We start from the raw sequence: 14016 nt of genomic DNA, 5'->3' as shown, positions 1-14016 counted from the left end.
AGATAGTGTGTGAGAGAGAGAGAGAGAGGGGGGGGTGGTGAGAGAGAGAGAGAGAGAGAGAGAGAGAGAGAGAGGGGTGGTGAGAGAGAGTGAGAGAGTGTGTGTGTGTGAGAGAGAGAGAGAGAGAGGAGGGTGGTGAGAGAGTGAGAGAGTGTGTGTGTGTGTGTGAGAGAGAGAGAGAGAGGGGGGTGGTGAGAGAGAGTGAGAGAGTGTGTGTGAGAGAGAGAGAGAGGGGGGTGGTGAGAGAGAGTGAGAGAGTGTGTGTGTGAGAGAAAGAGAGAGAGGAGGGGGTGGTGAGAGAGAGTGAGAGAGTGTATGTGTGTGTGTGAGAGAGAGAGAGAGAGAGAGAGAGAGAGGCGAGAGAGAGAGAGAGGGGGGTGGTGAGAGAGTGTGTGTGTGAGAGAGAGAGAGAGAGAGAGGGGGTGGTGAGAGAGAGTGAGAGAGTGTGTGTGTGTGAGAGAGAGAGAGAGAGAGAGAGAGAGGAGGGGGTGGTGAGAGAGAGTGAGAGAGTGTATGTGAGAGAGAGAGAGAGAGAGAGAGAGAGAGAGAGAGAGAGAGAGGAGGGGGGTGGTGAGAGAGAGAGAGAGAGAGAGAGAGAGAGAGAGTGTAGTGAGAGAGAGTGTGTGTGTATGAGAGAGAGAGAGGGAGCGAGAGAGAGAGAGGGAGAGAGAGAGAGAGGAGAGAGAGAGAGAGAGAGAGAGAGAGAGAGAGAGAGAGGAGGGGGCAGACAGTAGGTTAGATGTTCTGATTTATAAGGGTTAGGGTTAGACAACGAGACAGAAAGCTGGTGACAATGGACTAAAAACAGGAGAGCGTGTGACATGGTGTCCCTGAAATGCTCCCAGCTTCATCCCAAAATGTCAGAGGAGGAGGAGGAGGAGGAGAAGGGGGAGGGAGTTTAGTGTTCCTATTATAGAATTACAGAGACAGCAGTACTAACGCTTTAGAGAGAGGAAGTGATGATGGAATATTTATTTGGTTAGCCAATAGGAGATGCTATTGTTGTGAGTGAGAGCATCAAATTGTGCCTGTAATTGAGTCAGTGTGGTGCGGCCGGGTCAGTCCAAATGCACCCTGGGTAGATTTAAGTCACACTAACTGTAGCTCCAGGTGCAGTCCCTGGGATGGCTCTGACGTGATTGGTGAGGAGAGGAGAAGATGACAGGAGAACTGAGGGGAGGAGAGGAGTGGAAAAGAAGAGAGGAGTGGAAGAGAAGACAGTAGACAGTAGGTTTTTGACCTGGCACTATACAGCTGATTCAAATCATCAAAGCTTGATGATGAGTTGGTTATTTGAAGTGCTGGTGGGGACGACAACACACATGACGACACACATGAACCTAACACACACATGAACCCAACACACATTAACCTAACACACATTTACCTAACACACATTTACCTAACACACATTAACCTAACACACACATGAACCCAACACACATTAACCTAACACACATTTACCTAACACACATTTACCTAACACACATTAACCTAACACACATTAACCTAACACACATTAACCTAACACACATTTACCTAACACACATTTACCTAACACACATTAACCTAACACACACATGAACCCAACACACATTAACCTAACACACATTTACCTAACACACATTTACCTAACACACATTTACCTAACACACACATGAACCCAACACACATTAACCTAACACACATTTACCTAACACACATTTACCTAACACACATTAACCTAACACACATTAACCTAACACACATTAACCTAACACACATTTACCTAACACACATTAACCTAACACACATTAACCTAACACACATTAACCTAGCACACATTAACCTAACACACATTTACCTAACACACATTAACCTAACACACATTAACCTAACACACATTAACCTAACACACATCTATCTAACACACATTAACCTAACACACATTAACCTAACACACACATGAACCCAACACACATTAACCTAACACACATTTACCTAACACACATTTACCTAACACACATTTACCTAACACACACATGAACCCAACACACATTAACCTAACACACATTTACCTAACACACATTTACCTAACACACATTAACCTAACACACATTAACCTAACACACATTAACCTAACACACATTTACCTAACACACATTAACCTAACACACATTAACCTAACACACATTAACCTAACACACATTTACCTAACACACATTAACCTAACACACATTAACCTAACACACATTAACCTAACACACATTAACCTAACACACATTTATCTAACACACATTAACCTAACACACATCAACCTAACACACATTAACCTAACACACATCTACCTAACACACATATACCTAACACACATTAACCTAACACACATTAACCTAACACACATTTACCTAACACACATCAACCTAACACACATTAACCTAACACACATTAACCTAACACACATTAACCTAACACACATTAACCTAACACACATTTACCTAACACACATGAACCTAACACACATTAACCTAACACACATTAACCTAACACACATTAACCTAACACACATTTACCTAACACACATTTACCTAACACACATTTACCTAACACACATGAACCTAACACACATTAACCTAACACACATTAACCTAACACACATTTACCTAACACACATCTACCTAACACACATTAACCTAACACACATTAACCTAACACACATTAACCTAACACACATTTACCTAACACACATTAACCTAACACACATCTACCTAACACACATTTACCTAACACACATTTACCTAACACACATTTACCTAACACACATTTACCTAACATACATTTACCTAACACACATTTACCTAACACACATTTACCTAACACACATTAACCTAACACACATTAACCTAACACACATTTACCTAACACACATTTACCTAACACACATTTACCTAACACACATTAAGCTAACACACATTAAGCTAACACACATTAAGCTAACACACATTTACCTAACACACATTTACCTAACACACATTTACCTAACACACATTTACCTAACACACATTTACCTAACACACATTAACCTAACACACATTTACCTAACACACATTAACCTAACACACATTTACCTAACACACATTTACCTAACACACATTAACCTAACACACATTTACCTAACACACATTAACCTAACACACATTTACCTAACACACATTTACCTAACACACATTTACCTAACACACATTAACCTAACACACATTTACCTAACACACATTTACCTAACACACATTAACCTAACACACATTAACCGAACACACATCCTCCTCCTCACGTTATTTTCTCTCTGTAATCTGGTTTCAGTGGTCTCCTGTATTCCTCAGCTCCTCTGTCAGCACTGGAAGAAAGTATTTCTGCTCTCAACTCTGAATCACTGGTATATAACAGTGTTATAGGGAGCAGTCAGGGTTACAAATATATACGATAGAGGGAAACAGCTCTCTCTGGAATTACTCTGGAAATGTGTAATTGGTAGCTAAGGGTCAACGGATGGGTTTCGGGAAGAGTGTTAGCCAATCAGACGACCTCTCGTAGTCCCACTGTTCCAGGGCATTCACTCTAGCACAATGTGGTGGTGTCGCTTTACAATAAGTACATTTCATTCACTTGGAGACGTAGTAGTATTTAGAGGGGGACCACACACACACACAGACACAAACCACAGAGAGAGAGAGAGAGACAGAGAGAGAGAGAGAGAGAGAGAGAGAGAGAGAGAGAGAGAGAGAGAGAGAGAGAGAGAGAGAGAGAGAGAGAGAGAGAGAGAGAGAGAGAGAGAGAGAGACAGAGAGAGAGAGAGAGAGAGAGAGAGAGAGAGAGAGAGAGAGAGAGAGAGAGAGAGAGAGAGAGACAGAGAGACAGAGAGAGACAGAGAGAGAGAGAGAAGGAATAATGAGGGATAATAAGAAAGAGGGAAGGGAGAAACCAAAAGTGGGCGGGAGGAGAGAAAGAATAAGCACAAAAGGGGAACGACAAATGAGAGGCACGGAGGAGAAGAATAGAGAGCGAGAGAGTTAAAGACTGAACTGGAACCTGTTTTGGGGGGGGCTGAGACTTTTTGAGGAGAGAGTCCCATCATGACAAAGGAATAAACAACAAAGAACAAACTGGACATATACAAGAAGATCTTCGTCGTCTCTTGGAAGGAAACGAATATGGATATTAGACTCCAGGTGTTTCTATGTGATTGACAACCAAGGCATTTGGTCATTGAAGCCTTCGCCAGGGCGATAGGGCGAACGCAGAAGGGGTAGAGCGAGAGGGACCCTGGTCCAGTCCGGACCAGACCAGTCCAGCCATGACCTCAGGTGGCGCCCTCCGCAGGCGCCTCGCCTCGTTCCGCTATTCCTGGAGGCGGAGCGCTGAGTACCTATTTAAGGTAGGCCACGCCCACTCTGGAAGTGTACCTGGTGGGATGACGGGCAAATCTGGCTGTTTAGTGCATGTTCCCCTGCTGTCAAATACCCTACTTTGTATTTGGGTGTATTTAGGGTATCTAGGGTGCCTTGAGGAATGGCATATGAAGTTGTACATTTTGGGTGAAATTCCCCATTAATAATGAGTTTGTCCACACGTTGTTGCATTACCCACTGGGTACAGACGTCAGCTCAATGTCTAGTTTTGATTTATATTTGGTTGAGTTGTCAACTAACGTGAATTCAATGTGAAATCAACAAAAAATGTCACCAAGTCATTGGTTTTAGGTTAAACGTTGTTTTCCATGTTTTTGGGGGTTGAAATGACATGAAAACAACATTGATTAAAAATAATTATAATCCCAGTGGGTACATACCATTGTAATCATAAACAGCAAGACCTTAATGTTTTTTCTTTCAGTCAACACAGTTAAACGTCTACTATCTAAGCTTCTTTGGTGGTTTTGGTCTTTCATTGAATGTCTTCCTCCTGTCTGTCTGTGTTGTAGTCTTTCATTGAATGTCTTCCTCCTGTCTCTCTGTGTTTTGGTCTTTCTTTGAATGTCTTCCTCCTGTCTCTCTGTGTTGTAGTCTTTCATTGAATGTCTTCCTCCTGTCTCTCTGTGTTTTGGTCTTTCTTTGAATGTGTTCCTTCTGTCTCTGTGTTGTAGTCTTTCATTGAATGTCTTCCTCCTGTCTATCTGTGTTGTAGTCTTTCATTGAATGTGTTCCTTCTGTCTCTGTGTTGTAGTCTTTCATTGAATGTCTTCCTCCTGTCTCTGTGTTGTAGTCTTTCATTGAATGTCTTCCTCCTGTCTCTCTGTGTTGTAGTCTTTCATAGAATGTCTTCCTCCAGTCTCTCTGTGTTGTAGTCTTTCATTGAATGTCTTCCTCCTGTCTCTCTGTGTTGTAGTCTTTCATTGAATGTCTTCCTCCTGTCTCTCTGTGTTGTAGTCTTTCATTGAATGTCTACCTCCTGTCTCTCTGTGTTGTGGTCTTTCATTGAATGTGTTCCTCCTGTCTCTGTGTTGTAGTCTTTCATTGAATGTGTTCCTCCTGTCTCTCTGTGTTGTAGTCTTTCATTGAATGTCTTCCTCCTGTCTCTCTGTGTTGTAGTCTTTCATTGAATGTGTTCCTCCTGTCTGTCTGTGTTGTAGTCTTTCATTGAATGTATTCCTCCTGTCTCTCTGTGTTGTAGTCTTTCATTGAATGTCTTCCTCCTGTCTCTGTGTTGTAGTCTTTCATTGAATGTCTTCCTCCTCTCTCTGTGTTGTAGTCTTTCATTGAATGTCTTCCTCCTGTCTCTGTGTTGTAGTCTTTCATTGAATGTCTTCCTCCTGTCTCTGTGTTGTAGTCTTTCATTGAATGTCTTCCTCCTGTCTCTCTGTGTTGTAGTCTTTCATTGAATGTCTTCCTCCTGTCTCTGTGTTGTAGTCTTTCATTGAATGTCTTCCTCCTGTCTCTCTGTGTTGTAGTCTTTCATTGAATGTCTACCTCCTGTCTCTCTGTGTTGTAGTCTTTCATTGAATGTCTTCCTCCTGTCTCTGTGTTGTAGTCTTTCATTGAATGTCTTCCTCCTGTCTCTGTGTGTTTCTCTTCTTGGTAGTTTGTTGGTCCTGCTGGGTAGTGTATCTTTACAGCTGGTTTTGATAACTGTGATGAGTATTACTGAGGTGGGAACGCAGGACACACATACGCACGCACGCACGCACGCATGCACGCACGCACACACACACACACAGTAACAGTCACTTAGGGATATCTTTCTGAGTTATAGCTGATGAAAAACAAAATGTGTGTGTGTGTGTGTGTGTGTGTGTGTGTGTGTGTGTGGACGGTTGGACACAGATTGTATGAGAGGCTTGGTGGTTGTGTTGTGTGTACACGTTTAGTTCTGCGTGTGTATACAGGCGTGTGTATGTGTGTGTCCATGCCATGTGTGTGATGCAAGAGACCTTGTTCTTACGTAATTGCGACACTTGTCCCCTGTGAACAGACATATTGTTGCAGTTTTCGAGCAACAGTGTCCATGGTTCCAGCAGGCAGCATCTGTTTCTAGTCACATCACTATGAATAATGGGTTTTCCTTTTGCCTGACTAGGATTAGTTTCATCACAGAGAAATGAATGGAACAATGGCAACACAGAGCTCTGTACTGTGTACATAACCTTCTGTTCTGTTCAGGTCCTCTCTATTCTCCTTCACATAGTGTCTGTCTATGTTCTCCAGCCAGATGGGGAAGTCAGTGCTTGCCTTGTGGTAAAAAGGATGTTGAATCACTAAAGATAGCCCTAGTGATGTCCCAGTATTGTCCTCATCTCCCTGTCTTCATGACCATGGACAGACAGATGGCAGGGTGTAGATGTCAATGTAACTCTTACAGAAAGGTCAAACACAGACAGACAGACAGCTATGTACTGTACAGGCTAAGTTTAAATGTTTGGGTATTTTCACATTTCAAACATACAGTAATTTGCTAGTGTATAAAACTGAACGTTTCAGCCTATAGCCTTTGCCATGAGTGTGCTGGTTGGCTGGTTGGTTGCAGGACATGCCAAATATGTGATGTCAGTTAGATTTCTGTAACAGGAAACAACCAATTGTCAGTAATTAGATGTTTCCTAATGTTGTTGGATTACGTTACCATGAAGGTAAGGAGACGAGGAGACGAGGAGACGAGCAAAGAAAGCTGTTTAAGGCTGTTGCCGCATGCCACTAATCCAACCAACCCATCACCACCCCATCACCAGGGTCATAGACAGGCTAATACCATGGTAATACTATGTGTTTAAAGCACCAGCTGTCCGACAGCATCTATTTTAGAACACAGCACTTTGTGTCTGAACACTGTGATCTATTGTCTACTGCTAATCACCCTCGTTGTTGAAATGAAATGTGTTTCGTGCTCAGCGCCGCAGCCTCCTCGATATTCTCCGCTGCTTTTCTCTCTGTAGTTAGACTGAGGATGGGGGACACTGGGTACAAGTAAGGCCCCAGGGATATCATGTTATTTCAAAGCAATGGACGCATCTCATCATGGCTAAATTCTATCCAGTTGTTTGGATTTGATATAGTTGCAGACCAGATGCAGTGGGCTTTAATGTGGAATGTACCATGCAGTTGTGTATTACACTCACTCGCACACTTACATCAAACGCAAACAATGCCAAGTTGATCAAGGAGACTGAGTGTGTGCTGTACCTTCTCTGTGTTCTCTGTAGGGAACCCCAAGGTCCTGTAAGAGTGAGCAGACTAGACGAAGGTCATCACGGTAAGAGAGACCACTGTCTTTCCCTCTCTATCCAGGCTGTCACTATTCCTCATCTACTGCAGTATACGGCCACGTTTACACCTGTTTCTCTGACCTCACGTTTCGGTTCATTGATACCCATAGAGCTCAGCACACACTGAAATCCATGGACACAGGCCTATCAAAAACCCATCAGGATGTATTCTATCCTGTTGTCAGATCACTGTGACAACCATGCCTGTTTCTCCAGCTACGTTTCCCATCTAACAGCCATCTGGGAGTCGGGATTTGGGTGAACTGATCACAATGATTGTGCAATACCCGCTTGGATTATTCCAGAACACTTTGTTCTGAACTGAAGAACTAGGGTTGAAGATGTTTATGAAAACATGTGTGATATCATATGGCGCCACTTCCATTACCATAGACATAAATCACATCGGTTTGTCAGTACTGAAGACTCACACGTCAAAGATATGATAGATAATAGATACCACACACAAGAGCCACCAAGGAAGAGCTTTATAGACTAGTGCTGATGTACAAACCCTGTAAGATATCAGGGGCCATATTCATACAGAGTAGCAGTGCTGATCTAGGATCAGTTTGACCTTGTAGATCATAAGGAGCAAGATTATATGGACAGGGAGAAGCTGACCCTAGATCAGCACTCAGTACTCTGAAACGTTTTGTCAGAGCTCTAAGTATCTTCCTCCCCAGGAGTGTCAGTCTGCTGCAGGCCATGGAGGAGGACTATGAGGTGGACCTGGTGTACATCACCTCTCTAACTATCCTCTCTCCTCTCTCCTCTCTCCTCTCTCCTCTCCCCAGGAGTGTCAGTCTGCTGCAGGCCATGGAGGAGAGCTATGAGGTGGACCTGGTGTACATCACCTCTCTAACTATCTATCCTCTCCTCTCTCCTCTCTCCTCTCTCCTCTCTCCCCAGCAGTGTCAGTCTGCTGCAGGCCATGGAGGAGAGCTATGAGGTGGACCTGGTGTACATCACCTCTCTAACTATCTATCCTCTCCTCTCTCCTCTCTCCTCTCTCCTCTCTCCCCAGCAGTGTCAGTCTGCTGCAGGCCATGGAGGAGAGCTATGAGGTGGACCTGGTGTACATCACCCCTCTAACTATCTATCCCCTCCTCCCTCTTCTCTTCTCTTCTCTTCTCTTCTCTTCTCTTCTCTTCTCTTCTCTTCTCTTCTCTTCTCTTCTCTTCTCTTCTCTTCTCTTCTCTTCTCTTCTCTTCTCTTCTCCCCTCCTCTTCTCTCCTCTCCCCCCTCCCCTTCTCCCCCTCCCCCTCTCCCCAGGAGTGTCAGTCTGCTGCAGGCCATGGAGGAGAGCTATGAGGTGGACCTGGTGTACATCACATATGTAACTATCTATCCTCTCCTCTCTCCTCTCTCCTCTCTCCCCAGGAGTGTCAGTCTGCCGCAGGCCATGGAGGAGAGCTATGAGGTGGACCTGGTGTACATCACATATGTAACTATCTATCCTCTCCTCTCTCCTCTCTCCTCTCTCCTCTCTCCCCAGGAGTGTCAGTCTGCTGCAGGCCATGGAGGAGAGCTATGAGGTGGACCTGGTGTACATCACCTCTCTATCTATCCTCTCCTCTCTCCTCTCTCCTCTCTCCTCTCCCCAGCAGTGTCAGTCTGCTGCAGGCCATGGAGGAGAGCTATGAGGTGGACCTGGTGTACATCACCTCTCTAACTATTTCTCCTCTCTCCTCTCTCCTCTCCCCAGCAGTGTCAGTCTGCAGCAGGCCATGGAGGAGAGCTATGAGGTGGACCTGGTGTACATCACCTCTCTAACTATCTATCCTCTCCTCTCTCCTCTCTCCTCTCTCCTCTCCCCAGCAGTGTCAGTCTGCTGCAGGCCATGGAGGAGAGCTATGAGGTGGATCTGGTGTACATCACATATCTAACTATCTATCCTCTCCTCTCTCCTCTCTCCTCTCTCCTCTCTCCTCTCTCCTCTCCCCAGGAGTGTCAGTCTGCTGCAGGCCATGGAGGAGAGCTATGAGGTGGACCTGGTGTACATCACCTCTCTATCTATCCTCTCCTCTCTCCTCTCTCCTCTCCCCAGCAGTGTCAGTCTGCTGCAGGCCATGGAGGAGAGCTATGAGGTGGACCTGGTGTACATCACCTCTCTAACTATCTATCCTCTCCTCTCCCCAGCAGTGTCAGTCTGCTGCAGGCCATGGAGGAGGACTATGAGGTGGACCTGGTGTACATCACCTCTCTAACTATCTATCCTCTCCTCTCTCCTCTCCCCAGCAGTGTCAGTCTGCTGCAGGCCATGGAGGAGAGCTATGAGGTGGACCTGGTGTACATCACCTCTCTAACTATCTATCCTCTCCTCTCTCTCTCCTCTCCCCAGCAGTGTCAGTCTGCTGCAGGCCATGGAGGAGAGCTATGAGGTGGACCTGGTGTACATCACCTCTCTAACTATCTATCCTCTCCTCTCTCCTCTCTCCTCTCTCCTCTCCCCAGCAGTGTCAGTCTGCTGCAGGCCATGGAGGAGAGCTATGAGGTGGACCTGGTGTACATCACCGAGAGGATCATCTCTGTCTCCTTCCCCAGCGGAGCAGAGGAGCGCAGCTACACCTCCAACATCAAGGAGGTGGCCTCCATGCTGGCCTCCAAACACGGGGAACACTATCTGGTGAGATCCCCTGTCCTGCCACTGCTCTACCTCACTACCGGGCCTGTCTGTTGGTGTGGTGGCTTTTCGTGCACCCTGTCACGTCCTGTTGCTGATGGACAACTGTTTCCTGGTCATTCTTATTGATGTGGAGTTTGTGATTTCAGCTCCTCAACCTAAGCGAGCGGAGGAATGACATCACCAAGCTTAACCACAAGGTATACACACACAAATACACACCCACACACACACACACACATACACAAATACACACACACACACACACACACACACACACACACACACACACACACACACACACACACACACACACACACACACACACACACACACACACACACACACACACACACACACACACACACACACACCTCTCCTAAATGCAATGGTAGTGGTGGAAGTTTTGATATGTGATAGTGGTCTGTGTGGCCCCCTGTAGGTGCTGGAGTTTGGCTGGCCAGACCATTATGCTCCGGCCCTGGATAAGATCTGCAGCATGTGCAAGGCCATGGACACCTGGCTCAACGCTGACCAACACAATGTAGTGGTGCTTCACAACAAGGTAGGTGGTCGGACACATCACTCCAGGGAAGGGAGGAAGGAAGGATACATAGTCAAAGTATTGGAACAGGGTCCCGTAGTCTTACAGATCACTGATCACTCCAGGGAAGGGAGGAAGGAAGGATACATAGTCAAAGTATTGGAACAGGGTCCCGTGGTCTTACAGATCACTGATCACTCCAGGGAAGGGAGGAAGGAAGGATACATAGTCAAAGTATTGGAACAGGGTCCCGTAGTCTTACAGATCACTGATCACTCCATGGAAGGAGGAAGGAAGGGTTTCTTCCCAGGAGTGTTACACTATGCCGTGGGCCACTGTGTTGAGGACAGTAGAGGGTGCTCTCTGTTTGAAGAGTGTGAAAGCAGACAGCCAGGCCCCAGGGAGAAAGTCCCCTATGAATACTCTACTCTGTATGTCCTCAATTCTCATTGGTAAGGAGGTAAAACACCAAACTGTCTCCCTAGCTCATTGGTCGAAAAGGAAAGGCACCAAACTGTTTCCCTGTACCTCATTGGACAAAGTGGGATAATCAAGCTGTCTTGTAGTTGGAAGACAAGTCCTCCACATTCTAGTATTGCTGGTAAAACACTTAAATGGTCCTTAACTGCAGACTGTTAGACTGAAGCCGTATATCACAAAGAAATCCAGTGAACATGAGAGTCATTGGATTCTAATAGAGACTGTTGCTGCTGCTGCCTGTGTTTTGGCAGCACATCCTCCTCCCCCAACCTCTCAGGCCCAATGATTCATCATACAACTTGTCATGAATGATCCAATGTCAACTACAGTAACTCCCCAAAAAACGACTTTAAAAACTTAATCTAAGTCTCTATCAATCGGTGTTAAAGACTTTGAGTCAATGTAGCTGAATAGTGAGTAGTAACTTGATAAGTCTGTGGGGGAACATTTTATTCAATATGTACAACAAGTGGTAGCAAACAGAGCATCCCCATGGTTACCAACGCTTATTTTCCCCCTCATCCTGAAATTGAAGCTTTTGGTCAAGATGGAAAAACTGTTCCATTCAGAAACGCCTCATTTTATTAAATGCTATTTATTATCGCCTCAGTCAGAAATGTTCCACGGGCTGTTTCCGAGTTGAGGGTCAAAGGTTTCTCCTGTAGTGTTGCATTTCTATCTTCTGTTGGATTTGACCACAAACAATGTCATTGTGATAAATAGAACCAGGCAGTTTGATCAAATTCAATCTGTGGCAGTTTGGCTTGAAAATAGCCTGGTCGCTTAAATCTAACTCACTGTACAGCATTTACATGTCTACACTGTAGGTACAAACATTGTTCGACCTTAAAGTGTGTAACTAAAAATAGCCTTGTATTCTTTCTCAAAAAGTATATCTCCCTCTCTCCCCCTCCCCCATCCCCCCTCTCTCTCCCCCCTCTCTCCCTCTCTCTCCCCCCTCTCTCTCCCTCTCTCTCCCTCTCCCCCTCTCTCTCTCCCTCTCCCCCTTCTCTCTCCCTCTCTCTCCCTCTCTCTCCCCCCCTCTCTCTTCCTCTCTCTCCCTCTCCCCCTCTCTGTCCCTCTCTCCCGCCCTCTCTCTCTCTTTCTGCAGGGGAACCGTGGGAGGACTGGAGTGGTGGTGGCTGCCTACATGCATTACAGCAACATATCAGCCAGGTAGCAGAGACTTATGTCTGCAGACAAACTGACCTCATGTACCCTGTTTGTTATTAGTCAACATATCAGCCAGGTACCAGAGACTTCTGACTGCAGACAAACTGACCTCATCTACCCTGTTTGTTATTAGTCAACATATCGGCCAGGTACCAGAGACTTCTGTCTGCAGACAAACTGACCTCATGTACCCTGTTTGTTATTAGTCAACATATCAGCCAGGTACCAGAGACTTCTGTCTGCAGACAAACTGACCTCATGTACCCTGTTTGTTATTAGTCAACATATTAGCCAGGTACCAGAGACTTCTGTCTGCAGACAAACTGACCTCATGTACCCTGTTTGTTATTAGTCAACATATCAGCCAGGTACCAGAGACTTCTGACTGCAGACAAACTGACTTCATGTACCCTGTTTGTTATTAGTCAACATATCAGCCAGGTACCAGAGACTTCTGACTGCAGACAAACTGACCTCATGTACCCTGTTTGTTATTAGTCAACATATCAGCCAGGTACCAGAGACTTCTGACTGCAGACAAACTGACCTCATGTACCCTGTTTGTTATTAGTCAACATATCAGCCAGGTACCAGAGACTTCTGACTGCAGACAAACTGACCTCATGTACCCTGTTTGTTATTAGTCAACATATCAGCCAGGTACCAGAGACTTCTGTCTGCAGACAAACTGACCTCATGTACCCTGTTTGTTATTAGTCAACATATCGGCCAGGTACCAGAGACTTCTGACTGCAGACAAACTGACCTCATGTACCCTGTTTGTTATTAGTCAACATATCGGCCAGGTACCAGAGACTTCTGACTGCAGACAAACTGACCTCATGTACCCTGTTTGTTATTAGTCAACATATCGGCCAGGTACCAGAGACTTCTGACTGCAGACAAACTGACCTCATGTACCCTGTTTGTTATTAGTCAACATATCGGCCAGGTACCAGAGACTTCTGTCTGCAGACAAACTGACCTCATGTACCCTGTTTGTTATTAGTCAACATATCAGCCAGGTACCAGAGACTTCTGACTGCAGACAAACTGACCTCATGTACCCTGTTTGTTATTAGTCAACATATCAGCCAGGTACCAGAGACTTCTGACTGCAGACAAACTGACCTCATGTACCCTGTTTGTTATTAGTCAACATATCAGCCAGGTACCAGAGACTTCTGACTGCAGACAAACTGACCTCATGTACCCTGTTTGTTATTAGTCAACATATCAGCCAGGTACCAGAGACTTCTGTCTGCAGACAAACTGACCTCATGTACCCTGTTTGTTATTAGTCAACATATCGGCCAGGTACCAGAGACTTCTGACTGCAGACAAACTGACCTCATGTACCCTGTTTGTTATTAGTCAACATATCGGCCAGGTACCAGAGACTTCTGACTGCAGACAAACTGACCTCATGTACCCTGTTTGTTATTAGTCAACATATCGGCC

At 45.3% G+C, this 14016-nt stretch overlaps 1 protein-coding gene across 12 annotated transcripts in view; it reads left to right on the top strand.

The window, feature by feature from the left end:
• Positions 1-14016, top strand: part of LOC106591349 (tensin) — a 193409-nt gene that overhangs the window by 133241 nt on the left and 46152 nt on the right. For 8 of the 12 annotated variants that reach the window (XM_045697912.1, XM_045697914.1, XM_045697910.1 and 5 more), the window contains 5 exons: positions 7670-7719; positions 10190-10361; positions 10508-10558; positions 10801-10923; positions 12494-12558. In XM_045697912.1, coding sequence (XP_045553868.1) covers positions 7670-7719; positions 10190-10361; positions 10508-10558; positions 10801-10923; positions 12494-12558 — 461 coding nt within the window. The remainder of the gene's footprint in view (positions 1-7669; positions 7720-10189; positions 10362-10507; positions 10559-10800; positions 10924-12493; positions 12559-14016) is intronic. The other 4 variants (XM_045697916.1, XM_045697918.1, XM_045697920.1 and 1 more) reach the window with 1 other exon arrangement.

This window comes from Salmo salar, chromosome ssa16, assembly GCF_905237065.1.
Source record: "Salmo salar chromosome ssa16, Ssal_v3.1, whole genome shotgun sequence".
Lineage (NCBI taxonomy): Eukaryota > Metazoa > Chordata > Actinopteri > Salmoniformes > Salmonidae > Salmo > Salmo salar.
Note: the sequence above shows the minus strand (reverse complement) of the source record. Positions and strands in the feature narration are given on the sequence as shown.